The 27,272-nt window shown below is 35.7% G+C and overlaps 1 protein-coding gene across 1 annotated transcript; it reads right to left on the bottom strand.

The window, feature by feature from the left end:
* Positions 1-864: 864 nt before the first annotated feature.
* Positions 865-21,445, bottom strand: LOC129754074 (uncharacterized). The gene is made up of 4 exons (XM_055749935.1): positions 21,216-21,445; positions 20,496-20,918; positions 20,346-20,429; positions 865-1,938 (listed from the first exon to the last, which is right to left on the bottom strand). The coding sequence occupies exons 2-4, from the start codon at positions 20,876-20,878 to the stop codon at positions 1,125-1,127; spliced, it is 1,281 nt and encodes a 426-aa protein (XP_055605910.1). The 5' UTR covers positions 20,879-20,918; positions 21,216-21,445; the 3' UTR covers positions 865-1,124.
* Between the last annotated feature and the right edge of the window lie 5,827 nt (positions 21,446-27,272).

The raw sequence follows: 27,272 nt of genomic DNA, 5'->3' as shown, positions 1-27,272 counted from the left end.
CGCAAACTGAAACGCGAAGCAGGAAGGATTGGGTTGATGATTAATACGTCCAAGACGAAGTACATGCTGGCCTGCGGATCCGAGACCGACCGAACCCGCTTGTCCAGTAATAACAAGGTCACGATCGACGGCGACGAGCTGGAGATAGTCGAAGACTTTGTTTATCTCGGCTCACTGGTGACCGCAGACAATGACACCAGCCGTGAGATCCGGAGGCGAATTATCAGCGGAAGTCGTGCCTACTATGGACTCCACAAACAACTGCGGTCGAGAAGACTTAGCCCTCGCATGAAGTGTAACCTGTATATGACGCTTATTAGACCGGTTGGGCTCTACGGGCACGAGACATGGATATTGCTCGAGGAGGACCTGCGTACACTCGGAGTATTCGAGCGACGAGTGTTAAGAACCATCTTTGGCGGCGTACAGGAGAACGGAATGTGGAGGCGAAGGATGAACCACGAGCTCACGCGACTCTACGGCGAACCCAGTATCCAGAAGGTGGTAAAGGCTGGCCGGATACGCTGGGCGGGACATGTTGCGAGAATGCCGGATGACTGTCCTGCAAAACAGGTGTTCGCCACGAATCCGGTAGGAACAAGACGAGCAGGGGCGCAACGAGCGAGGTGGTTAGACCAAGTGGAGCGTGATCTGGCGAACGTGGGGTGCCCGAGAAATTGGAGAACGGTTGCCATGGACCGAGTGAATTTTAGGAATTATGTTCGTCAAGTTATGTCGTAAGACGGAATACTATGTAAATAAATAAAAAGTTGTTGGATGTTCTTTCTCAATTTACGGTCAGGATTTATAGTTTCTCTAAAAAAAATAACACAAATCATTTTGATAAAGAATGTTTATTAAATCTGTATACATATAGTACCTGTATGAATGTTTTGCAGAGAACAAATTTTCAAACAAGTTTGCATGCACTGTTAATTGTAGCTTTAAAAACGCTTTGTTTTAATTAAAAAAAACTAGACTTACAATTTTCACTGTTTTACCAGAACTTTGTTGTCACCATCTCAGATGTCCGTTTTTATATTGATTGAGTGCGAGTGTTACATTGTTAGGCGTGCCAGCATTCATGTTCTTATTTGCGTATTAGTTCTTCTTCGATAACACATCTAATCTAGATAACCGCAATCGATGGCGTGTTTAAATACGTCGGCTAACCGCTGACGTCCTTCCTTAGTTTTGATATTTTTCAAAATCCAAACCTTCTCTATTGGAACCGCTTCCTCTCCCTGGATGAGGTCCAGATCGGGACACTCATGTTCCTCCAAAAGTGAGAACGGAACAGATTCTATGCCCATGCCGCAACCGAAGCGAGCAAATTCATGCAGTTCCTTCTCCAACTCGGAAAAGGGGAACAACTCGTCGGGATTTGAGCCCAAATCTCGCAGCATTTCGGTCAGGCTTTGGTGATAAGCCTGCAATAGTTCCTTGTAATGTGCATCGCGCAGCTCTTGGGTCGTGCACGAATAAATGAAAAATGATATGTCCAAAGCTGGCGATGAATATCTCGCCAATTGAAAATCGATCATTTTAACCGCAACCGGAACGCCGTTAGCATCGTAGCGGAATAAGAAGTTCGGCATCCAACAGTCTCCATGGTTGATGACCGAGTTTTGATTTCTGGTGTGCGTCAAATATACCATTTTATCGTACAGGTCACAGTCGAAGAATTTCTCGACCTTCTTTTCCAACTCGGTACCCCCATATTCCTGGCCAATGGCATCTCTGGCGATTCCGATCTGCACCTTGATGAAATTGTTGTACCAAGGCTTCAGTCTTTGCGCGTAGTACGTTTCCTCGACGTTCTTCACCAACAAATGGAACTTATCCGGTTGTTGGTCCTTCAAAGCTAATGATAGCGCATGGAAACGGCCCAACGTTTGCATACAGAGGATACACTCGGCCAAGCCAACGCCATCGCGCCTAAAATGTAAACAAATTAAGATTTTATAAACATTTTCCTAATTCCAGCACATTATTTAAAAAAATTTTAACGATTCAAAATATTTGAACAATGGTGTTTTAATCAAATATGCCCCTTCATGATGCAACCTGCTTTTGGAGCTATGTTGAATATCGCATGCAATTTTGCCTATCTCCAGGAGCATTTAACCATTTATCGCAAGAATGTTGCATAAAAAGTATAATTAGAAGCAAACTACAGTTTAGAAATATGGAAATACAAACATAAGTCATGAGACAAAATAAAGGCGTTTATGGATACAAAAATTAAATCATGGGGATGGATTGACCAAGATTTTCATAATTTTGCAAAAATCCGTGAAATTGACAGATTTTGGAAATTTCTAAGATGAAATGATGAAACGGGATCGAAATGAAAGCAGTTCTAGAAGGTTTTGAGGAACAAGTACGGCTGTAATTTCATCATTCAACCAGCTATAACCGCGTTTTTGAGTTATTGATAAAATAAGATTTTTTCAAGTTAATTTTCAGTCGAACTGTAAATCGGGCTTTACTTATTTCAATCGCTTCAACATTCATTTTGAGCTCCGGAAGTTTTGTTAAGAGCTTGATTCCATTATATATGAAATGTTCGTGCATGCCTCAAATATCCAAAACCTTGCATCTTCAATGTAAATATGCTCAACATTGTCGTCAAATTCTCCAAGACGACCAATACGCATCAGCTTCTGCCGATAACAAGAATTGATCATCTGAATAGTGTTCGGATCCATTAGCTAAAGCAATGCTGTTGTAACTGGCTGTAGGCAATAAAGAAGTTGAAATTGAACTATCAACCCTTTTGTAGATCTTCAACTTTACAGTGGGCTGAACAGTTTTCCAAAACTCGGGCGGCTTATATCGGAAGCCTATCGTTTTCTAGAAAAGCCGCGATCTTCGGAACAAACACTTTCAAAAACCACTTCTTAAAGATATTACAAGTCATCCACGAGATTTGGACGTTTGGATTTGCTGATAATAAACTTTATATTGCCTTTCATTATCCTATACCAACACTGTAGGTGTAAAAATATCTTTCGAACAATCACCATTTTTTACCAGTCATGCATCAAGATGAAAATTAAAAGATTCACCTTTTAAATCTCGTTTCTATAAGCTGGAATATGGTTGTTTTGCATCACGTGTTTGTAAGTTTCACAATTTCATCCATTCGAACATTAATTTTAATGATTTCAGCTAGTAGAATCTTTTGTTGTATTTTTTTACCCCTAAATGTATGCAGCACCCTATTGCTTTTACTTTAAAATCATTTTTGACATAATAAATGGGAAAATTTAATTCGAGCAAAACCAACAATTACTGCAATTGGGGCTTAATGTGTTATGATATCACAAATAAGTATATCAAAAACATATAAATTTTCAAATTATCAACAAGACACAAGCACGGTGGATCACGCTCAGCGTGTGTGGATGCCGGCGAGTCACGGCGGTCAGCGATTATTACGGTGCGGTGCATAGACCTTCCTTTCCGGGCACACCGGTGCCAGCGGATGCCCTGGCATCACCCCGAGGGCATTGGACGGACTTGCACAGTTTTCATTTAATTTTTCATTAAAAACAAAATTAGTTACAACTTACCCCTTTTTTAGTATAGGTAGGGTGAAAATCGCATGTTTATGTAAATTTAAAAATAACTGGTGAAACCAATAATCGTTCGAACTACGTCAATTTGATTTCCTATCAACCTTTGATCAACATTTTGATGTGCAAGCGGTATGATTATCTGTGGACATTGAGTTTTTAGAAGCCAATGAAGTTGAAAAGTGATGCATGATACCCCAGTTGACGGTATTTCATCCCACAGCACAAACATCCTAATGCTAAACTTTGAGACACGGCGTCACCATATTGAGTTCGATTGGAATTCACTACTTGACCACGCCGTCTCCCAATATAGAAAAGATCAGGGTGGTCACAACTTTTTCAATTTCGTTTTCCCGGTCAAAAATTCAAGGTTTTCCAGACTATGATTGTCCATTTTTGTCGGCATATAGCAAAATTGTCAACTTATGTTATTGATTTGGTTGTTTAATAACACTCAACTCATTGAACACTTAGGCGAATTCGATTCTATTTTTAGGATTTCATCTCATTTTATAAAAAACTAGCTGACCCGGCAAACTTCGTTAAGCCTTTGAATTTCGCAAAAATAATGAACATGTAAATAAGCAGAAAATATGTAAATAATTATTTACGCATATGAAACTGGATTGTTACCTTCAAACAGAGTGAATCGACACAGTTTTTTGAATATTTTCGTAATACTTCTGTCATATTATGGTAGTGTCTACCTCCAGGGGCAAAAATTTTCGAGAAGATTAACTTCCAACAAAACTGGAAAGCGAATATCTTCTGGGATAAAGTTAAAAATCTATTTTCTTCCGTTTTACATTTTTTTTCATTTACAGAGGATCCTTGACACCGATATGTTCAATTTTTATTAACCCCAAGATAAGTGCCAAAAAGTGTTTTGTTGAAATGTGTCGTCATTTTAAGCAATTTTGATCAATAGTCTTTTGGAATTTCTCATACCCTGGGGCCTAAAAGGCTTTCTATTGGTATAAAACTCATCCATAAATTTTTGCAAAATTTTTAAGTAACGTTTACATGAGTAAATTTGAACTTTAAGGTTTGTATGGGAAAATTGAATATTTTGTACTGAAAAATCAACATCACATTTGTTTCGTCTGTGGAACCGAGCCAGCTTATGGTTTTTATGCCAACTTATAAAATTCCTAAAGGAAATTTTCCGCTGAACAACTTTGTCGAAGACCGTAGCTTCGTATCTTATTAGGAAAAAAAAGTTATTATAGCTGTTTAACAGGGGTATGTCTTTTCGCACTGATAAACAATAAATTTAATTGACATCCCTGCAGAGTGCCTAGCGAGGTATTGCGTGACTACTTTCCATGGAACACTTCACGAGGCTAATAAGATACGAAGTTACGGTCTTCGACAAAGTTGTGCAGCGGAAAATTTCCTTTAGGAATTTTATAAATTTGTATAAAAACCATACGCTGGCTCGGTTCCACAGATGAAACAAAAGTGATGTTGATTTTTCAGTACAAAATGTTCAATTTTCCCATACAAACCCAAAAGTTCAAATTTATCATGTAAACGTTACTTAAAAATTTTACAAACAATCATGGATGAGTTTTGGACCAATACGAAGCTTTTTAGACCCCAGGCAAGGCCGGATTAAGGGGGGGGCAAAAGGGGCAATTGCCCCGGGCCCCCCGGCTCAGGGGGGCCCCCCGAGGGAAAAAACTTTTAACATTACCTTAATCATAAAACTCTAATTTCTGAAAATCTATGAAAAGAAATCCAAACTAGAAAATCGGTATGAAAACTTCAAATAAAACAACTAAAGGGGGCCCGTGGAATAATATCTAGAATAGTTTTTTCTCTTGCATAAGTTAAAGGGCCCCCCTAGAGTAAGCAGTGATGAAGTTCTCCCGCATTTTGCGGGCTAAGAATTTCAAAATCTTGGCATTGAATTTCAATATTTTCAACCCAAAATTTAGACGAAAATAATGTGCATCGAATTTGAAAAATTTAAAAAAATATGAGGCCAAACACCCTTTTTTATAGAAACATATCAGCATATCCTGACTGTACAGAACATGAAAAATAAAGAAAAACATCTCCTCATTTTCACTTCATACAAACGTCTTGCACAATAATAATTTTTATTATTTCGTTCACTTTCAAAATAATGTTTACTGCCCTGAAATAGCAGCTAATTTTACCAAAACTGGTTCACAATGCTAAGAGAGAACAGAGATTCTTCATGATAAACATTTCAAAATTTCATCCGGGCAGTATCCGGGTTATACCCGGTTTGTTATAACTTTCCACTTTCGGATCATTATTTTTGTTGGTTCATAAATTCTAAACCCTTCTCCTTCCCTATTTTAGAAAATAAAATCTTTTTTTTTTGTTTTTTAAATACTGTTTTGAAAGAAAAACTGTAGTTGCCTATTTTTTTTTCGTAGGTGATGGGAAGAATTAGAGAAACATGAGGTATCAAAGAACGAAATAACATAAGCCGTAAGCCGTAGTTACCTAAATTGGACCGAACGACAGAACACAGTTTCTTTATTGAATTTACATCTCAATTTCTGTCTTAGACTTGAAATTCGTATGACACATTTTCAACGGATTTAACCAAAATTTTATCATCCACTGAAGTTAATATTCTGAAGTCAGCATATCGTTTTCCAAATGATCATTCTCAAATTATCATAAAAACGGTCTCATAGTTAAGTTGCAAATATCATTGAAAGTTTCTCTTAACATGAATATTTCTATGTTTTTAATTTTTTCTTTTTCCAGATTCATTTCATTGAGATTTTCAAGTATTGTGTTGTTTCCTCAGTTACTGAAGTTCAGTTTCATGGTTTTTCCGAATTTTGATTCCTTATCCCTCATTTGGATTCCTTATCTGACTTTTTTCAATGATAACTGAATCTGTGTTTTATACATTTAATCTCTATTCTGAATTTTTTTTTAATCGATCATTTTTGCACTTATAACCCTTTGGCTTTGAGAGCACCGAATGAAACTTTTGTCACATTTAGAATCACAATTTTTTTTTTATCTGATGAGAATCATATACATAAATATTTCATGAAAACTTTTTTTTGTGTTTCGAAGATTTAAAATTGAAATGCACATTTGTAATCTTGAAATTGAAGGCTTGAATCTCTGATTTTTAAATTAAATTCATATATTCTTTCTCAGAACTTGTTTTGAAGTTATGATTTAGATTTAAGACACTGAATTGTGGTTCTGAATGTAACCTGATATTCAGTCTTGAATTCCTATCTATATGGAATTTGAATTTAATTATTTTGGTTATTTTTTTGAATTTTGTATTCAATGTTTCATGATTCTTCCCAACTATCATTAGTTGAATATTTCTCAATGAATCACAAACCAGACGAGCAATGATGAAATGAAAATCATTTAAACTATCTATCCGGTCATTTTTCTTTATTAGAAAATTTTAGTTGGTGATAAGGTTATTTAAAAAAAATGAGAGTTAAATTTCACATTTTGCAGCTCAAATCAGAACTTCAATTTTAAAAATATTCTTAACTCTCCCGCAATGTTTGCACGTGATTAATTTATAATTTTTATTTGAAAATACCAGAAACTATCTTCAACGCAGACAACATGGCTATTGGAGACAGTAAACGGAGCTCATATTCAGATCTATTACACGTTTAAAATGTATTGTATTTTCTGGGAAAGCATTTGAAAAAAAAACCAATCATATGGGCCCCCCGAGAAAAATTGCCCCGGGCCCCCCGAGGGCTTAATCCGGCCCTGACCCCAGGGTATGAGAAGTTCCAAAATGACCCCAAATCGACTGAGTCTAATGTACATGGAATTTTTATTCACAGCAATTTCAAATCAAACGGTCATGAAATCTTTTTTTACTTTGAGATCTTGAATTCAAAATCAGAAATGAAATTCAAAAAAGTCGTTGCAAATCTAATTCAGTTTTCATTATCTCTGTTTTGGATCTTGAATGATATTTTCGTCGAGACTAAAATTTTTATTTTCCAAGCTTCTTGTATTTGAAGATAAATCAATTTATGGTCGTCTTATTCTATTAATTAAAAATAAGACGTTCTCTTGGTGTTATACCATAAATATGAACAGAAGATTCTGTAATGGAATATTTCATTGTTATCCCGAGCAGACTTTGATGCCTGAATCGATAGCAAACAGCAATCAAAATGAGGTATCGATGCCAAAATGAAACCATAATTTAGTATCACATTTTTTTCCTATGCCAAAATTAGGTTTCATTGAAGCATCAATATATTGGAAGATGATGCCAAACCAATACCTAAACAAGACGTTGAGACCAAAATGAAAGGATTATTTGGTTTTGTTTTTTCCAAGATAACAAAACAAAGTATCATTCAAGAAAAGTGAGATCAAAATGATAGCATGATTTAGTATTCAATTTTGTGTGATGAAAAATTTAATTTAAATAGATGTTAAAAAACAATTCGAGCTGAAAACAAACAGCAAATTTGTTCGTTACCGTGCGTGTTTTAAGTATTGATTTTTCAGTCATGACAAAAATAGGCATCATTAAGGTATCACTATTTTGAAAACTGAAATTATACCAGTTTGTTAACAAACAAACATACGTTATCAGCATGTGCGGGCATTAATTGGTGGGTGTTGATTTTTCATTAATATCAAAACTAGGCATCATTAGGGTGTCATTAATTTTTAACCTGTCATTTTAATTTCCGCAAAAAACAACAATAAAAAATAATCTAAACTGCTAATCTTTTTCTTAAAAAATCTTAATTTTCATGCAATAGCAAACTGAGACCAAACCGAGGAGTAGTAGAGTTATAGTAAAATTAAATATAAAAGAAAACTTATAGCGTGTTTTCCTGTAAGTAGCTTTTAGGCACTTATAGCCTCTTGGCAACGAGGCACTTAAATTGGTTTTATAAATTTTATATTAAAAGTAAATTTAGATTTATTTTATTTATAAGTATTTTTGTGATTTAGTTTAACAAAATATTTTTTTTTTCGCTCCATTCACAACTTTGCCAGTAGAAGGTGAATTTACGTTAAAAATTGCAATTTCGAATCAATATACAAAAACCGATGACCTCTTTATAAAAATTCTCGCATTGTTTTTTTCCAAATATTTAATTAGAAAACACACTGAAATAAGAAATTAAAATTAAACGTGTGATTAGAAAGGTTGACTTTAAATAACGCATCCTGTAGTTTAACTTAATACCGTGAAAACATTAAATGGAAAAAAATGCCTAAAATCTCTAAACTTTTGCATATAAATGACGTTTTACACTTTTTGATGAAGAAATTATTTGTAATTTCTTTTCAATTCACTAGAAAAATAAATTTTAAATTGAATTTGTAATATTTGAGGCCTTAAGATCCAGGTTATGAGTACAAAAATGATCGATTTTGAACTAATAATGTCAAAAGATTTTTCATATTTCGAATTATAATTGGGGTTTTTTCAAATTTTTTAAATTTTCAATACATACTTTTACGTTTGAAATAAAAATTTTCAAAAAAAAATGTATGGAAACGGGCTAAACACAAAACAACTAATAAGCATGTTTCCTCGAAATTTGGTTTTATGCACTTTTTTGTTTTATTTGTCTAATTTCCATTTGTTAAACTGACATTGATGGCATTATGAACAAATTCATTTCATTTTTTCCATTTCATTTCTTTATCGAAAAAAGTCGCTAATGTGTTTATAACAAGTAAACAATATTGTCTTTTGGGTTGGAAGTTAATTTTCGAGCAATGTTTTACATTCGCTGTTATTCGTACAAAGCAGTGATTAACATGAAGAAATAATGATACACTAATCGGACAAATCGCACATAAATAATAGATAAAGCAAACTTTGTGCCCTTCGCGCAATAACTTTACATGTACGAGAAATTTTAACTTAAATTGAGACTGCGACCGCGAATTCCAAATCGAATTGCGAACAGCGCTTTATATTATTTTCATTTTAAGTTCGAATGAATAATCGTGTAACAAAGTAAACAAATACCCTTGTGTTCAGTTTTTGTTTTTGTTCCCGCGCGAGCGCTCCAGAAATGTATCCCGCGCAAGTTGGGCCAACACTGGCCCTAGCGGTCTCGTCAACAGGGACAACTTTAAAGAAAAAAAATGTATCCCGCGTTCATTCTAAACACCTGCATATCGATCCGATGCCGATTTCCCGACTCGTAGGGCCGAAATATAAAATCTCCAATCGCTGGCGACCCGGAACCAGTGTCTTCATTTGCTGCCAGCCAAGGTTCTCATCAACTTACTGTGAGTATTTCAGCCGCTGGAGTACGTCGCCACCAGCTTCAGGGCTAGCCTCTTCAATTTCAATTGTAAATATTCAAAAAAAAAATTCACTTCCGTCAGATCATCATTGATAACAACCGTCGTAACTGGAACAACAACGACGATGCAAAGCAAATCGAAGACTCGGAAGAAGGTAATTTGCCCCATCAGATCGGATTTGGAGCTAAACATTTCCGAGGAATCTCTTCGCCTTCCAGAGCAGGCAGTCAGCATGTTTGGATTAATCTGGTTCGTCTAATGTGGTCCTTTGATGACTTGATTGGTGCAAGAAGGAAGATGGGAAAAATGTTGAAGAAGACATTAGACTGGTAAGGTCCATCTATTTTATTATTACTCTACTGGCGCACACCCGTAAATATATTGTAGTTCGTAGAAGAGTCCAACACTGTTCCTATTATTAAGTTCATTGTAACATGACATTTTCCTGATTAGGTAATCTACAATAATTATTGTTGATAATACTTATTGCCAACTAAAGTCCATCCTCTGCCATTAGAGCCAAAGAAGAGCACGGTCCATATTAATGTGTCCAAAAAAAGTAACAAATTTTAGTGAAGTTTTGTTGTCTTGCAAAAACTATTATTCTTTGATCTACATCTCTTTCTGGTTAATATTTCGATGAGTTTAAACAGTTCTACATTTGCCAAAAGTCTTCCTGTTAGTTTAAAATTTACATAAACTGTTCGACCCATGCTCGTTACTTTTCTAGCTGTCTGATAGTTCTTATTTTCCTTATATGAAAAAACACTGCAACTTACGTATTCCCGATTGGAAGGCCAAAGAAAATTCTGCTATCGATCCTCCCGCGGAAGATTCCCAGGTGAAGTTTTATCGCAGGTCCTATTATCCAAGCTTCTTCAAGGACATAATCGTTGGAACTTAGGTATTTCGTTTAGCAGAAAAATTACTCACCTAAAAGTTTCAATAGTTCAAATTTCATTACGCCAAAAAAAAAAACAATGAGATTTATTAAAAGGGCGATTGCCATTTATGTTAATAAATATTTATTTAAAAAAAACTTTTAGGTTAATTTAATTTAAATTAAATAATATAAATTTTTAAATATACCACAAAGGTAAACAAATGAAGAAAAACAAACAAATTTTCCCGTTGATTGATAATCGATTTCATGTAGGTTTTGTAAGTTTTTTCGAAAATCGAGAATACGACGCAACGATTTGAAAGGGTATGATATTTCATCGAATGCATTCAAGACGCGTACATATAAACGGGTGACATATTGTCGTTATCAAACCAAGGTAATCATAGGGACACTGCATGCAACTGCAGGCAGTGATGCCAGGTAGTTTTATAGAAAATCAGGACACCACGAAGAAAAAAAAAGGATTTACAAGACATAACTAATGAAGCATAGATTACATTAATGAAAGCGAAATAGAGGTACTGCAGACGCCTTAATTTAAGAAACTGAGGCGAGCAGAATCTAGGGTGGTCTGCAATTTATATGGAAAACATCATTTTAATATCATCTGAACCGAAGAGTATTGTCGAATAAACTATTTTTTTACAGATTTGTTAGATATCCTGATGATTTCAATTACAGTTAATATATTTTGTTTTGAAAATCAGGACAATTCAGTACATTTCTCAAAAACTAGGATAATTTAGAAAATCACGACGGTCTCTCAAAAAACCAGTACAAATCCTGAAAAATCAGGACACTTTGTACCTCTGCCTGCCTGCCTGCACAGTCAGGTCGAGTACAACTTCGGGTGTGTTCTTATACCAATACACGGAATCGTCCATCTTGTGACAGGCAATCGTAATCGTAGGCATGGTAGGCGAACAAATGGCTGTCAAAAAGCGCTCCGTCTCCTCCCCCAACCAATGAGAAACTTTTGGTACCCCTTGCCTACTTTTCCTCAATATGCATCCACCCGTAGCTGTAGGCACTCTGGTCACTGTGACACCTATAATAACCTTGGTTACATAACGACGATAGCTCACCCGTTTATGTACGCGCGTTGAATGCATTCACGGAAATATCATACACTTTCAAATTGTCGTATTTTCGGTTGTCGAATATCTTACAAGAATTGCACGAATTCGGTTTTCGCTTGTTTTTTGTTTCATTTATTTATTCATGATGGTTGATTTGAAAATATAGTATATAATAATGGAATTTGCCAAAAAAAAATCAGATATTCAACAACATAAATATCAATCACCCTTTCAATGTATATGATTGTTTTTTTTTCGTGACAACAAAAATTTAATAGGACCAAATTCGTTTGGAGAAAGATTTTGCAGAAAAAATTTCGCTTATCACATTGTCTGAAAAAAATTAAAGAAAAATGTATCACATCCGAAATTCGCAGATTATTATCAAACTAACTGAAATTATGTTGGATTAGTCAGGGTAAAAACTGTGTGGAACAAAACGCAAATATTATAATATTTTCGATATCTGTGAATCGCCCTTTTGAGATATCTTGTTGTTTGCTTTTTTTCTAGCTGTTATTTTATCTTGCGGGTTTTGTGAACGTCGAAATTATTGAGAATCATTTTAGAACTTTAGATAGGTAGTTCCAGCGATTATGTACCCTAGAGGATCTTTGCTAAGATGCAGCCCAGATTGAAAACATTTTGCTTAGCACATCGAATTGCAGGATTTCTCAACAATCGACAGAGGAAATTGCATCAATCTTCGGCATTCTGTAAGTAATTTTTTTTTCTTTGAAGTTGTCCTTGATGTGGGACCGCTAGGGCCAGCGTTGGCCCAACTTTCGCTGTAAGTAAAGTTTAACGTCGAAAAAATGGAAAACTTTGAAAAAAGTTTAATAAAAGTAACTGCTAAAGCTTATCCCGAGCAGACTTTTAAGGCAAAACAACACCTTATTTTGCTATCATGCCTTGAATGTAAAATTTGGTACTATTTTGCCCGAATAAAGGTGATACAATACCAAAATTCGGGTATAGTTTTAGATTGAAAGATAGCACAGTGATGCGAAATTTTTCTTTTAGTGAAAGCTTAATGATGTCTTGTTTGGAACCTTTTTTTTAAAAATATTTGATATCACAACGATGCCAAATTTTGGTTGTTAATTATACCTAAAGTTGGTATCAATATGCCCTCAAAACTCGTTTTGAAACGTTGGCTAAACGAGGTATCATTCAGGTTTCAGTGAAACCTACAGTTGATATGATTGAGGTATCCATATATGAAAAGTGAGACCCAAATTTTGGCATTGTACCACCTTTATTCGGGCAAAATGATACCTCAATTTACTTTCAAGGCATGATAGCAAAATTAGGTATAATTTTGCCATAAAAGTCTGCTCGGGATCTGTTCAGTTGTTTTGGGTATGTCAAAACTTCCACAGTCATACGTAGAATATTATTTTTCTTGAATAATATGACAGTCTTTCATTTTACCGGAAAATAAACAAATCAAAATAACAGAGTAAATATAAGAGATTAGAATTTTTCCCGCGCGTATCCTGGTCAGGCAAATTTATTCTGTCTAAAAACCTAACAACATCCGGGCATTTGATTTCAAAATTGTCAATCCAAAATTCGGGCAATACCAAGCAAATTTGGGCTAGATTTAGAAACTACTACTCAAAAAAAAAATTTAAACGAAAAGCACTTTGATAATTTTTTTTCTTCGAAACACATCAGAAATTTTGAATCGTGTTTTAAGCATCCAGAAACCGTGCATGATTATTATGTTAAAAGTTGCTCAAAAAATTTCGGTTTTAGTACGCAAAAATTGAAAAAAAAATTAACTTAATAAGAGATTTTTTATTATTTGGAAAATGAAATGACTAAATCCGGAAAATTCGGGGTTTTTTTAATCAAAATCCGGACAACCGGGCTGGACGACTTGACCGGGCCCTCTGAATTTTGTTTAATCAATTACCCAGTAGGGTGGCTCAAAATTGTACTATGTCTGGGATTTTGGGGGCTCAAGCTTCAAACGGTAGCTTAGGGTGTAAGAAACAATATTTTATATGCCGACGACTCCGAAAAATGATGTTTAGAGGTCGCACTGGTTCGATTTTTGGAAAAAGGCCATTTTTTCGACATTTTGTCCTAATAACATTTTCAGATCTTGAAAAAGTATCAAACATGTGTCTCTAATATTTTTTAAATTTTCTTCATAATGTAAGTTTTAAACTAAAAATTTATTGGGACTGTTTTGGACTCTCAATTTGTATGTATGATTTTTTGAATAACGCAAAACTATGAGTTTTTGTAAGAAAAAATAATTAAAATTAACAAAAAAGTGTACTTTGGATTAAGATTTTTAATCAATATTGAATTCAAAAGATGCGCGGCGTAATGATGTGCAACTTTGCAGAAGAAAATGTATAGCTATGACTTGTCGTTTCAAAGTAATTCAAGTTTCACTGTGCAGAAAAGTTACAATTTTCAAATTTTTGCTAAGAATTGGTCTATATTATGATGTTGATGAGTTTCGAGCAATCTAAGAACCAAATAAACTCCTGATATCCAATTTTTTCATCCTTTTGTCGATCCTTAAATCACCAGAAAGAACCATTCCAAGTTTTTAGATTTTTTATTGATTGAAGGTCGTGTTACCCATACTTGGGTGACGGTTTGATGAATGTGTTATGGCTACAACCACTAAATAAACTTAAAATAAAAATCTAGAAACATGTCATGGTTGTTTCTGCTGATTAAAGGATCGATAAAAGGATGAAAAAGTTTGATATCAGAAGTTAAGATTGCTCGAAACTCATTCACATCATAATATAGAGCAGTTTTTAGCGAAAGTTTGAAATTTGTGACTTTTTTACTCAGATAAACTTGAATAACTTTTTAACGGCAAGTAATAGCTATACACTTTCTTCTGCAAAGTTGCACATCATAACGTTGCGCATCTTTTGAATTGAATGTTGATTGAAAATGTTAATCCAAAGTACACTTTTTTTATGAGTTATAAATTTTTTTCACAAAAATTCATAGAATTACGTAATTTAAAAAATCATACATACAAATTGAGAGTCCAAAACAGTCCCAATAAATTTTTAGTTTAAAACTTAAATTAGAAAGAAAATTTAAAAAATATTAGAGACACATGTTTGATACTTTTTCAAGATCTGAAAATATTATTAGGACAAAATGTCGAAAAAATTGCCTTTTTCCAAAAATCGAACCAGTGCGACCCCTAAAAATCATTTTTCTGAGTTGCCGCCATATAAAATATTGTTTTTTATACCCTAAGCTATCATTTGAAGCTTGAGCCCCCAAAATCCCAGACATAGTACAATTTTGGGCCACCCTATTACCCAGTCAAGTCCGGGTAAAACCGGGCAATCTGGCTAGCTTTGGGTAAATTAGCTTAAAAAATGTTAAAGTTGCCTTGATGCTGAAGCAAAAATGACAATTTTCGAAAATAGGTCTACTCCATGCCGGCTTATTGCGATCTTTTTTTTCACCCCATACGGAAGGTGAACAATAATATCCAAGTATCCATTTTACTGGTGCCACGTGAAAAGTACACTTGCAACGAAAATGGGCGCCAAAACTTCCTATAGAATAGAGAGATGGATGAACATCAGTAAGCCTTGATTGCTTTTGGCGCCTTCCTACTCTGGGTGATTCGTGTGAAAAAAAAAAATGGTAATTGGGTGCCATGACTTTTATTTGATACGAATAAAAACTAAAAATTAATTTTCAAATTCCATAAAAACATTTTCGAAATTATCTCTCCGTTGTGTTATTCTTCGCGTGAAGACGAACACAACAAAAAAAAATCGCATGCAAATAGGATGATCCAGTGAAGAGTTTTGCGTGTTCGCACATTTCTGTATGGTCTGTCTCTCTCCCTGTTTTATATCTTCCTGAGCCGATGTCCGTGAGTTCGAGCCCAAGAGTAAACATCGATCACAGTTGTACCGGATAAGTTTTTCAATGACTTGTCCGCCAACTACATCGTTGATATAAGTCGCGAATGACATAAAGATGTTAAAACGACTATAATCGAAACAAAAAAAAAAAAAACCCCCTGTTTTATACATATAGAATTTAAGATTTACAAAAAAAAAGCAAAATATTGTGTTAAACAGGACTTTTTAATCGAGTTCGCTCGTGCCTCTCGATGAGGACGGTCGTTTTTATAGTTGCTCTTCAACCGCGGTAAAAAATACAATCAACGTTTAGCTTTTGTTTTCAAGCACCCGTTGCGCTATGGCTGGCGAAGGCCGGTCTTCAGCGTATACTGATACCCGAATGCAAACGGATGATGGTAATCAAAGTCCAGAGCGCGATCAACATGAAGAAGTACCTGAAGAAATTCTAAATCGGATTCGAAGTTACCCGGCCTCTGCTAAAGGGCCATACGAAGTGTTTGTTCGTCAAATAGAAAAACCAATAAACGTGATACTCGTGGCCAGGGAGCTTCATAAGACATATGAATCTCTCCTGCAAACAAAGCAAGTGAATTTCAGCAAACTGCGTTTGCTTTTTGGAAACCGCCATGATGCGAACAGTGTGGTACACAATGAAAAATTTACCAAATTATATCGGGTGTATATTCCCAGTTCAAAAGTGGAAATATCAGGCGTTGTTAAACAAGCGGAACTTGATTTTGGAACAGTTGTGCTTAACGGGAAAGGAGTGTTTAAGGACCCGAGAATTTCCCTTGTTGCTGTACTTGAGTGTCACCAGCTAGTCGAGTCTCAGTGCAATGATGGTAGAAAAATCTTTGTGCCGTCGTTCTCTACACGTGTAACATTTGCTGGAACTATCTTGCCAGACTATCTGGAGGGGGAGAAAATACTTATCCCTGTGCGTATATATACCCCGAAACCCATGATATGTAAAAACTGTCAAAAATATGGACACACGTATCGTTTCTGTGGTAATAGAGCTAAATGTGCAAGGTGCGGTTTACTACACGAGGCTGCCAGCTGTCCCTCTCAAATAGATGCGTGCCTTCACTGCAAAGGTACTCATCCGTCAATTAGAGATTGTCCCGAATACAAAAAAAGAGCTAAAGCATCAAAAGTGAATCTCCTCCGAAGATCGAGTATAAGTTATGCGGAAATGGTTCGATCATCTTTACCCGATCTTCAAAATGCCAACCAATTTGCTACTCTGAGTGACGCCAACGACGACGAAGAAACCGCGCAAAGTGGAAAACCGTGTGCCTCACAAACGAAAACACTAAGAAAGCGGGCAAAACCATCATTTCTCCCTATCGCTTCGTCTACGAAGCGATCAAAGGAGAACAAAAATCTGCCAACGATCGTAGAATACTCAGCTCATCAGATAATCCTCGATCGAACACAACCGTCACGAGCCACATGTTCTGCTGGAGCACCGAAACCCACCCCGACGCCGCCGGTGTCGACGCCGATGCCGAAGCCGACGCAGCCGAGGACGCTTCCCAATAACCACGAGAGGACGGTTACGCATTTCATTATTTTGATTTCGTTGATATTCAATTTAAATGAACATTGGACAGATATGCTGCTACAACTGAAAACCGTTTTAAGTGCCATTTTGGAAAAGCTGATCGAATCCCGCCCCTATTGGCGAATTTATTGCCTAATATTTAAATTCTATTGTTATCTTAGTTTAAAGTGATACACGGCGCTGCAATGGTTATTAACCGAATGTGCCTATTAGGAAATAGTTTGGAGTTAAACAAAAAAAAAGGACTTTTTAATCAATCATTCGTCATGTGACACTCTATAATTTTTTGATAAGTTACAGATACCAAATGTGTTACCGTAAAACGTTGTGAGATTGATCACTTTTTTCAATATTTCTCGATTATTTTTTCTGTTAATGAGAATGTGACATGTTTCATATTTTTAAAACCAGTACTGGACTCCTATGGACGTAATAAAAGGTTGCAAATATTTGTTAGATTGCTTTAAATTTGATTTAAAAATCAATTTCGTCTTTGTTTAGAATTTGATGCTTAGGGATAACATTGATGCAAGTCTCTATTTTGACGGTTTTAACGAGTTTTCTTGATCATAAAGGATACAAAACACCTTCATAATATTTACAAATACTAGTAATTGATAAACTAAGGCAGTTCGTGAGTTAGAGCCGAACAACAATTAAAATCGAAAGATGGACAATGATGCTGCATAAATTAAGGGGCTAAATTTTTTAACACTACTTATACAATTTTAACTACCTACGAAAAAAAAATAAGATAAAATTTTGCCTTCATACAGTTCTCAAGGCCCTCGCACTATTCCCCTTTAATTTTTCCCTTCCAACTCTACCATTTGCTGGGTTTTTAGCCGTTTATCCTAGACTGGCTGACTGTTGGAAAACGTCCCTATTTTTTAAATATCAAAAATTTACCGAAAAATACAACAAAAATTACATCGGGATGGTTGTTTGTTTGCGAGCCTCCGAAAAAATAGATTTTTAAATTTCTTTTTTCTCGATTTGAAACTGAACTTAAATGTTTTCAAATGTAGAAATTTTTTTCGAGATATTTTAACTTTAGACTTAGTTATTTATGATTACCTATGTGGAAAGAATTCAATTTGATCAAAGCTACGGTGATCAATATTACCTCGTTTTGCGGTACTACAAAATCTACGTTTCTGAGAGTTTAAAATATTTTTGAGGGCGCCTAATCATGTAGCTCCCTCGTCACTGTAAATTCAGTAAAGTTGTTTCCAGACGTTCTACATTTAGTAATAATAATTCCATTTACAATTTTGTTGAACACTGCTAATTGCACTTATGCTTTTGAAAAAAAAAATGGTTCTATTTGATTAAAAAATTATTCCAAAATATCCTCAAATTCCCGTATTTCACCAAACTGTGATGAATAAAATTAAGAGACGCCTAAGTTTTCTCAGAAGTTTCAACTACTCGCGGTTTTCTAAAAAGTTAATAATTGATTCGAAACCTTCGATTTGAATATCTTAGAAATGTTCTAAAATGTTGATAAAATTTTTCTTAAGTTAACCCTTGAATCTAAAAAATAAGTGCTAGCAGAAAAAAAAAACCCCGAACTGCATATTTGGAAACGTCGCCCTCAAATTAGTCAAATTATATAAATCGCGGCGCACTAAATTAGACTGCGCACTCATGACTGCGACATTTGTGCGACCTGTCAAATCAGTGTAAAATCTGGCGGAGTTCTACGCGCTAACGGCTTTTCAGTCAATCTTTGTACGGATAACTGCGACCGCAAAACATTGCACGAAATCCAATTTTCAGTGAAAGAGATAATATATAGCTATAGCTCCCCGGGCAAACGGAGCAACATAAATTAAATAGAAATACATAAAAGAACATACATGTGCTACCGAAAAGAAATGTACTAAAAATAATCAATATTTCATGACCATAAGTCTTTTTAACATTAAAATTAAACAGAATTAAGAAAATATTCTTAAATGCTTCACGCAAAACACAAATATGTATATTTTGAGGAAAGGGCCATGCAATGTTGAACCATTTTAGCATTCTGAATAATTTACATAATGTCTTCTATCGACATAAACACACCTTTTTGAAAAAAGGAAATCTTTTCACTGGAATTTTCTAAATTTTATTTCAATTTTCTTCACGGATCAGGTAAGAAACCAGTTCATTCGAAATTTTTAAAAACTTTCAAAGGAATCTTAACATATTCAAGCTTTAAAAAGTGTAATTTGAAATTTTCTGTATGAATTATGACCAGTGATCGAAAAAAGTTAATTTTCCAAAAAAAAACTGGAAAATTATAATATTAGCATCTTTTTACATTTCCAAATTTGCAACAAAGAGTTCTGGATTCGAAATTTAACTTTAATTTGCTTGTTTTTTATGATTGATTTTTTTTTTGAATTATTGTAATGATGTGCAATATTTGAACAAATTTAAAGAGATTTTTTGAATTTCTCTTCTCATTCTACGAGGCAGTTTTGAACTCTAGGTTCCGGCAAAATTAATGTGTTTTTTTTTCAATTTAGTGGCAATTGAAGAGAAATCAAAGTAGTTTTTAAACTTCCAACCTTATGATATCCTTCTTACTCATTTTTTGAACTGTTTTGAATTCTGACTTGGAAATTGAATTTTGATTTTTAGGGTGGAATCCCTGATCTTGGAAGTAAAACTGAATTTTGGTTTCCTTCTGTTAATTTTCCCGGTTTTGGGTCCGAATTCCCGGTTTTTTCCCGATGCGATTTTCGATTCCCGGTTTTCCCTGATTTTCCGGTTCTGTGGCCAACCTGATAGATGAGCTACAGCAGCTAATCAAGTAAGTAAGTAAATAAGTAATTCAGTAAGTCGATAACTATACAGGGTTGAGCATAAGTCTACATGTTCTGCAATTTTCCATTCATTGCAATATTCTTGACAGTTTTCGATACCTACAAACAATTGATTTGGTTCTCCGAGATTTAGCAAATGATTGATTGATTTCGGTCTATTTTTAGACCGCTTTATCAGTTAAAAACACAAAACTCACCATTTATGCAACAACATCAAAATAATAATTTCACTTACCTAGAAGCCGCACCATAGCCAAATGGACTAAGATCTTCCATAGCGATGAAATCGTTGACACCATTGGAAAAACCAGCCAAGTACCTAAGAAGTTTCATTGAAACGTCAGGGAAATGGGAAGATTTCAAGAAGTTGTTGTGTTACACTTACTTGCTCCATTCATCGAACGGCTTTTTCGGCTGTTTGGAGTTCTGGAACTTGATGAACTCGCTGATCACCACGTTGTAGAAGTTGAACTCGTTGCGGAAAAAGTCATCCGAGCGGAAGGTCTTTCTGCGGCCAACGTTCTTCGGGATGGTTTTGACCACCATTTTAACTTTGAGTGGCTGACCATCGGCGGCGCCCTCGGCCACGGCCGTCTCGTCCTCGATTTCCATCCGATAGACCTCGCTCAGATAGGAATCACCCTTGCCGAACGAGTCGTCGCCAAAACGCCACGAGGTACACTTGTGGCCGCCATAGTCCCGGATGATGTCATTCAGCATTGCCTCGCTGAATTTGGGCGATACCGTGGCCAAGGTTGGGGTCGACATGATGCTGGGGAGTCCTTCCGTTTCTGATGCTGATCACAAACTGAAGGAAAATGGCTTACTATGAATTTCGGAAGCTGCTCGCGTTCAGCAATCAAATGACTATTCGCGGCTACACTCAATAGAAGGTAGATATCGCTTAATTTTAGTGGCTAATTTTAAGCTCTCTTATCTTTGTTATCAATTGTTTGAATTCCCTCCCAACAAATATCGACTGTTGTGTGTGGAAGCCAAATAATTTGCCGATTAAACACCGGGCACATCGCGATGACTTAAAACTTGGGCGCCAATCGAGGAATGCCACATGAACAGATAGCGCTACAATTTAATTCATACTTACAGCGAGTGGCAGTTTTTGGGGAGTTTTCAATCGCCAAGAGCACAACCAGGGGGCGCAAATGAATGTAACTGTAAGCAATTGGCTATGAAGGCACTATTCAGAGTCAATTATTTTTCACAAAAAAAAAACAGAACAATTCTTTCGCCAGTCAAAGCACTTATTCAATTTGTAAACCCAAACGAATAATTTGTTTTTCCTTCCAAACTACCTAGAGCGTCCCAACGTATCTGCCGGTAAACGTTGATAGTGAAAGAGGAAGTTCTGCGCATGAACGATACCGTATGGTATGCAACTAGGCACAGTGGTGTTTATTTGCTTATTTTCATTCATGTTATCTCGAAGGTCGAACTTTGAAAACTTAGAAGGAAATCTTTCAATGGTTTAGGTTGTTTAAACAAAACTGAATTAAATTACGAAATCCTCGACATTAATTTTACTAATTTGAATTTTTTTTCAAACGCTTCTTTTAAATTTTCCAAAAAAAAGAAACTTTTCTTCATAAATAGCACACGTGAAAATTTCTTATATTTCCGATAACGAGTATTATCTTTCCCCGAAAAGCTCTTTTTCATACCACAAGGCCCCGATGAATCGAGAGTTTATTTTTATCTGCAAACCGTTTTCGGTTTGTTTACAGTCGACAGTTGAGCATGGTCGTGTCGTGTTTGTGTCGATGATGATCGGACGCTAGCTACGCTATGTTTGGAAGGAAGCTACACGTCTTAACAACGTAGGTACACCCACAAGCCAAACCGATTCCCTGCCATGCGATGCGCATGCGTATGTGTTACGCTTCTAATCTCATTCATGAGATTTGGGTCTGGGAAGCCGGTTGAAAAACAAAAATCATGCCGGCTGATTAGGTACGGAATTGGTATCTGTTTTGCGAAAACTCTATTGCATGAAAACCTGTTTGGGAATGATTTATTCGAAGGAAAAAAGAATTATTATGGAATCCAAGCTTATATGCATAAAAGAGTTAGTGTTCTAAAAAAAGTCAATTCCAGATTCAAAACGTTTGAGTCAGTAGATCGATTTACTGAACGATTCAATGAAAAATTTATCAATGATTTAAAGATTCCTAATTTGAAAAATAAAACTGATGTTAACAACAATTGAGCATTCTTGATTTCGGATTGGAATTGAGATTTCGCTGACCAATCAGAATATTATAAAACTCTTTTTTTTTTTTCGAAAAACCATAATAATATTATATAATAGATTAGCTTCATTCAGATTTTGAGATCTGATTCTCAATTCAAGTTCGCTTGAATTGACACGTTTACTGATTCATTCTTGATGGCTGAGTTTAAAATATAGTTCCAAATGATGAATTGAAACTATGTTCCCACTCCAAGTATGATTTTGAACTTTGGATTTCTTAAATCAGAATGAAAATAACCAATAAAAATTATATTCTAGAAGGAAAAAAAAAAGAGATTTTGATTCTAAATCCTAATTTTCAGTTCTCATTTTGGAGCTTTATTCTGAATTTAAAAAATATTAATTCTAATTTTTAAGTTCGTGTTAACAGAACCGCTAATTTATAATTTTGAATTGAATGATTAATCGCATTTCGGTGAAGCATACATTCTAATAGGAAGAATATCAAATGAAAGTAATGAAAATTATAGACGGAAAGATAAGATTAGGAAGCATGAAAGGTGTTGAAAATAAGCCAAGAGCGTGTTATGAGAAAACTTCTTGCCGTACAATTCTTGTCAATTTAAAAAAAAAATGTCTTTATTGTGCAGAGTATCAAGACGAAATTGTGCAGGAAAGTTTTATGACTTATCCAATCGATCCCCTATTCCAGATTGTGTGTCAGAGAGGACAGAAAAAGTCCACATTAACTCTTCATTTTATGATTTTTTTATTATTCCTGAAAACTCATTTTAAACAGTTGTAAATGATGAGTACCCATCAAGAAAAAAATGAAAATAAAGAAATCATTATCCATTTTCGATTTTGGATCTCAAAATTCAATTTTGAACTCTCGACTTTTTACTTTTTTCGAGATTTGACTTTCGATTTCACACTTCCGACTTAAAACTTTCCAAATTTGTTTTTTGACTTTCAACTTGGAAAAGAATATTGAAAAATAAGACTTTTCTTTTTATCGTAAAACGATGTGAGCGTTTCAAGGCTGAGTATGAAAGGACAAATAGTTTTCAAAGTGGTCCCCACCGCCTCTGGAGGGGCATTGGGAGCCGCAAGGGGAGAGCGCAAAATCTCAGAATTGCCGATTTTTGTTGTACAGACCCCGTTCGATTTTGGTAACACGCCCGTACATTTTGTGTTGCCAAAATCGATTGTTGCCAAAATCGAACGGTTTTTTTTCTCAACTTTTTTTTCAGTTATTTTTACAAAATAACTGTTATCATTATCAACACGTTATTTTTGGTCAATTTCCGACCATTTGTAGTCATTTTTAAATTTTTTCATCATGTTTTTGAAGCATTTTCCACTTTTCTTGTCTTGTTTATAATGTTTGTTTTCATTTGTCATATTTGCTGTTTTTGTCGTTCTCCATCATGTTTTAGTTGTTTTTTGTCATTTTCAGTCTTTTGCTAGAATTTGTTTTTTAACTTTTTGAATTTTTCAACTTTTTGTCATTTTTGAGTACTTTATGAATTTTTTAAAAAACTTTTGTTTTTATTGCTGCAGTTTATCACTATTTCAGAACATAAAAACGTATTTTTGGCGTTTGTCTAAATTAAATTGATCCTGTTATAACGAAACCTAAAAGGTAATATTGATGCTAAAAACCGTTCGATTTTGGCACATGTGCCAAAATCGGATGTTGCCAAAATCGAATGTTGTCAAAATCGAATGTTGCCAAAAACGAACGGGGTCTGTATTTTGGAACAAATTTGTGCCAAAATACCCTTGGGGGGCGGTGAGCTCTAAATAATTGAGACAGGGGAGCGGTGAGCAAAAAAGTATGAAAACCATCATTATATTATCCAATTTGTACTGGCAGGATCGATGTGCTTGGTGGACTTACTTTTTCAAAATTAAAGTAAAAAGTTTTTACAAATCTCAAAGATGGAAAATGAATCTTCTTCTTCTTCTTCTTCTTTTACCAACATAGCCAAAACGTGTAAGCATCCTGGAAAATGAAAAGACTTGCGTCCTTCATTTTTCTTTTCAACGTTATCTCTGTTACATAAAACATGCATTGCAGAGATAACTACGGCCAGGCCAACCATGTGGTAATTACCGCAAAAGATTCTGGAGCAAGGGGAGGAATAAAGCGTGGAGTTCCCTACCAAACGCTTCATATGGATTACTTAAATACCTACAGCATAATTTGAAAATAGCTACACTAATCTTATGACAATGTGTATTAGGAAATTAACGTTTAATAGAAAGAAAAAGGTTTGATCTCACCAAATAAGTCTTGAAAGTTTTCGACTAGAAAACTTTTCCTCCATTCCGGAGCAGCTGACTTTAAAATTCCTTCCGAACTACCTCAACCAAGATTCAGCATGCCAAAATAAAGTACGAATAACTCCGGGAACAAGCACCAGTCACTTCATCTATCATTTTCCACTGTTTAATTTTAAAATTTCTAGTTTTATTGTAATTTAATTAAAAAAATTTATGGACGTAAACAAAAACGCGTGCGATGCCCAAAAGTCATGGCTTACTCTCCAAAACTCAACGATGGAAAATGAATCAGACAAAAAGAGCTGCAATATCAACAACTGCCAACCTTCTTCCAAAGTTCAATATCACGGATTTTTCACTCGGGAAATATGAATTTAATCTGCTGTGCGACTAGGCTGTCCCCTTACCTAGTATGTTTTTATTTGTCTTGTACATCGAGCCACTTAAAGGGAGTTCGGATCGAAAAGTGGTCAAACTAAACTATCGGTTATTTGTTTATTAAAAAAAATCAAAGGATCTTTCTTTTTGAAGTTCAATCTGTATAAAAGACGACAAAATACTCAGTTAAGAGTCCGGTCGACCGTGTCCAAATTCACCTTATTCACTTTCTTCGGCGCAGAACGCTCGTTTGCTTTGAACTGATTTTCGCTGCTTACAGTTTTTTGGGTCTTCATACGGTTTTGCATAACTATCGTCCAATATTTTTCGATTGGGAGAAGTTTTGGTGTGTTGGGAGGGTTCTTATCCTTGGGCACAACTTGAATGTTGTTAGTGGCATACCATTCCATCGTTTTGTCCATAATGGCAGGAAGTCAAACTCGGCCATAACAGCACAGACAAGTCATGTTTCTTCAGGAAAGGCGGCAAACGCTTTTGAAGACACATTTTAAACGTAAATTTCCTGATTGACGGTCCCGGTTGCAACGAAATTGTCGCTTTACAAGCCTCAGGTACAAATAGCTTTCCAAACGAGATATTTCTTGAATTACTTTGATAGTTTAATATGCTTGAAAATGTTTGCCATCGCCCACTTTTCCCCTTACGTTAGATGTACATATAATACTCTCGTCCACGAAGCTGTATGAAGTCTACCTTGGCGTAGGTTTCGTCATCCATTACCACGTAATAAAACTTTGTCAGCAATATCGTATACAGCTTCCGGGATCTTGGTTTTGCCGTAAGATTTTGCCTTTCATTGCGTTTAGTAGTCACTACTACTGCCTTATAAGTCGATAGTTCGGATCGTTTTTAAGCTTCATGGACGGTTGTAGACAATATCACAACTTATTGGCGACATCCCGAACGGAGAGATAGGAGTTTCACTTGGAAGTGCTAGTCACTCTTCTGTTCGTCACTGCTGCTCTCGGATTTCGATTTCCCCCAGATCCCGACTTCCTAGTTGCCGGCAAACGTTCCTCGAACACTTTTATTACTTTGGTGACGTTTGATTTCGCCACATTCAACGATTTTGCTATTTCTGCGTGCGTGTAGAATGGATTTTCACGACGCATGCACAAAATTCTAATTCGTAGGTTCCTCTTGCTTGCACGCCATTTTGAAAACTAAACATTTGAAATCATTTTTACGTTATAAATTTCTTACTTAAATTCAGACATACAAAATAAAGCTCGTTGAAGACGATCTCACGTTGATCTCGCCTTTGCCAGAGAGTCTGCCTTCTCATTACCCACTATCGAGCAATGCGAAGGAATCCAAACAAAAGTGATGGAATATCGACGACTTGTTAAAGCACTCAAAATATCCCGTATCTTCTCGAGGAATTACGGCGAGTGATTTCCCGGTCTTATTCAGTGCATTGCTTCAACAGAGCTCAGATTATTCGTTACAACATAGTAGTATCCAACAGTCCGTGAAGCGACGCTGTCCAAAGCCCAGTGAATAGCTGCTAAATATCTAACAAATTCCGTCAATTCCTCTATTAGAGACCCATCGGTAAAGAACATTTTTTCAGCATCGACGTGTCTATATTTAGCTTGGAAAATTTATGGAATCAAAAGTAGACGGTGCGTGTCCGGGATACCACGGATTTCCTGCTGCACATACAAATCAAACTGGACAGAAGAATTATCGTAGTTAGGGGTACAAACAGTTGGAGAGTGCAAAGAAGGGTTTACCTGCCTTGACATGAGGATGATGTATATAGACATAAACCTGGTTTGATGATTTTGCTCTAAAAGTCTTTCCTAATTTACAATCACCAATGGGTTCATGACCTCACACCTGATGCGGAACAGAAGTGATAAAAGATTGAATCAATCTTTCAAAGGGAGTATTCCTGCCAAAACCTCAAGACTCATGTTGTGCGTTGAGGGCATACTGCCTAAAGCGATGCGAAGACAACGGTATTGGATACGCTCGAGTTTGATGAGGTGAGTTTTGGCAGCTGACTGGAAACAGAAGCTACCATATTCCATCACTGAGAGAATAGTTGTTCGATGCAATTTTAAGAGATCTTTGGAGAAAACACAACACAACTTAAAACACCTCGATCGTTCTGCCTAGAAGTTGAAGCTAAGGTTGAGCAGGTCTATGTTTCTTAGAGAAAACAGCCATCTCCGTTTTCTGTGAAGGAAACTCAATCCCAAGCCCCGAAGCTCAGGATGACAATCTGTCTAAAGTACCTTGTAAAGGCCCGTGCAGATG

Source organism: Uranotaenia lowii, chromosome 3 (genome assembly GCF_029784155.1).
Source record: "Uranotaenia lowii strain MFRU-FL chromosome 3, ASM2978415v1, whole genome shotgun sequence".
Classification (NCBI taxonomy): domain Eukaryota; kingdom Metazoa; phylum Arthropoda; class Insecta; order Diptera; family Culicidae; genus Uranotaenia; species Uranotaenia lowii.
This window is presented reverse-complemented; position numbering and strand designations above follow the sequence as displayed.

Coding starts and splice junctions, on each gene's coding strand:
- LOC129754074 (XM_055749935.1), bottom strand. CDS start 20,878: ATGTCGACCCCAACCTTGGCCACGGTATCGCCCAAATTCAGCGAGGCA. Junction 20,430..20,495: donor CCGTTCGATGAATGGAGCAA/GTAAGTGTAACA, acceptor GAAACTTCTTAG/GTACTTGGCTGGTTTTTCCA. Junction 1,939..20,345: donor GGCTATGGTGCGGCTTCTAG/GTAAGTGAAATT, acceptor TTTACATTTTAG/GCGCGATGGCGTTGGCTTGG.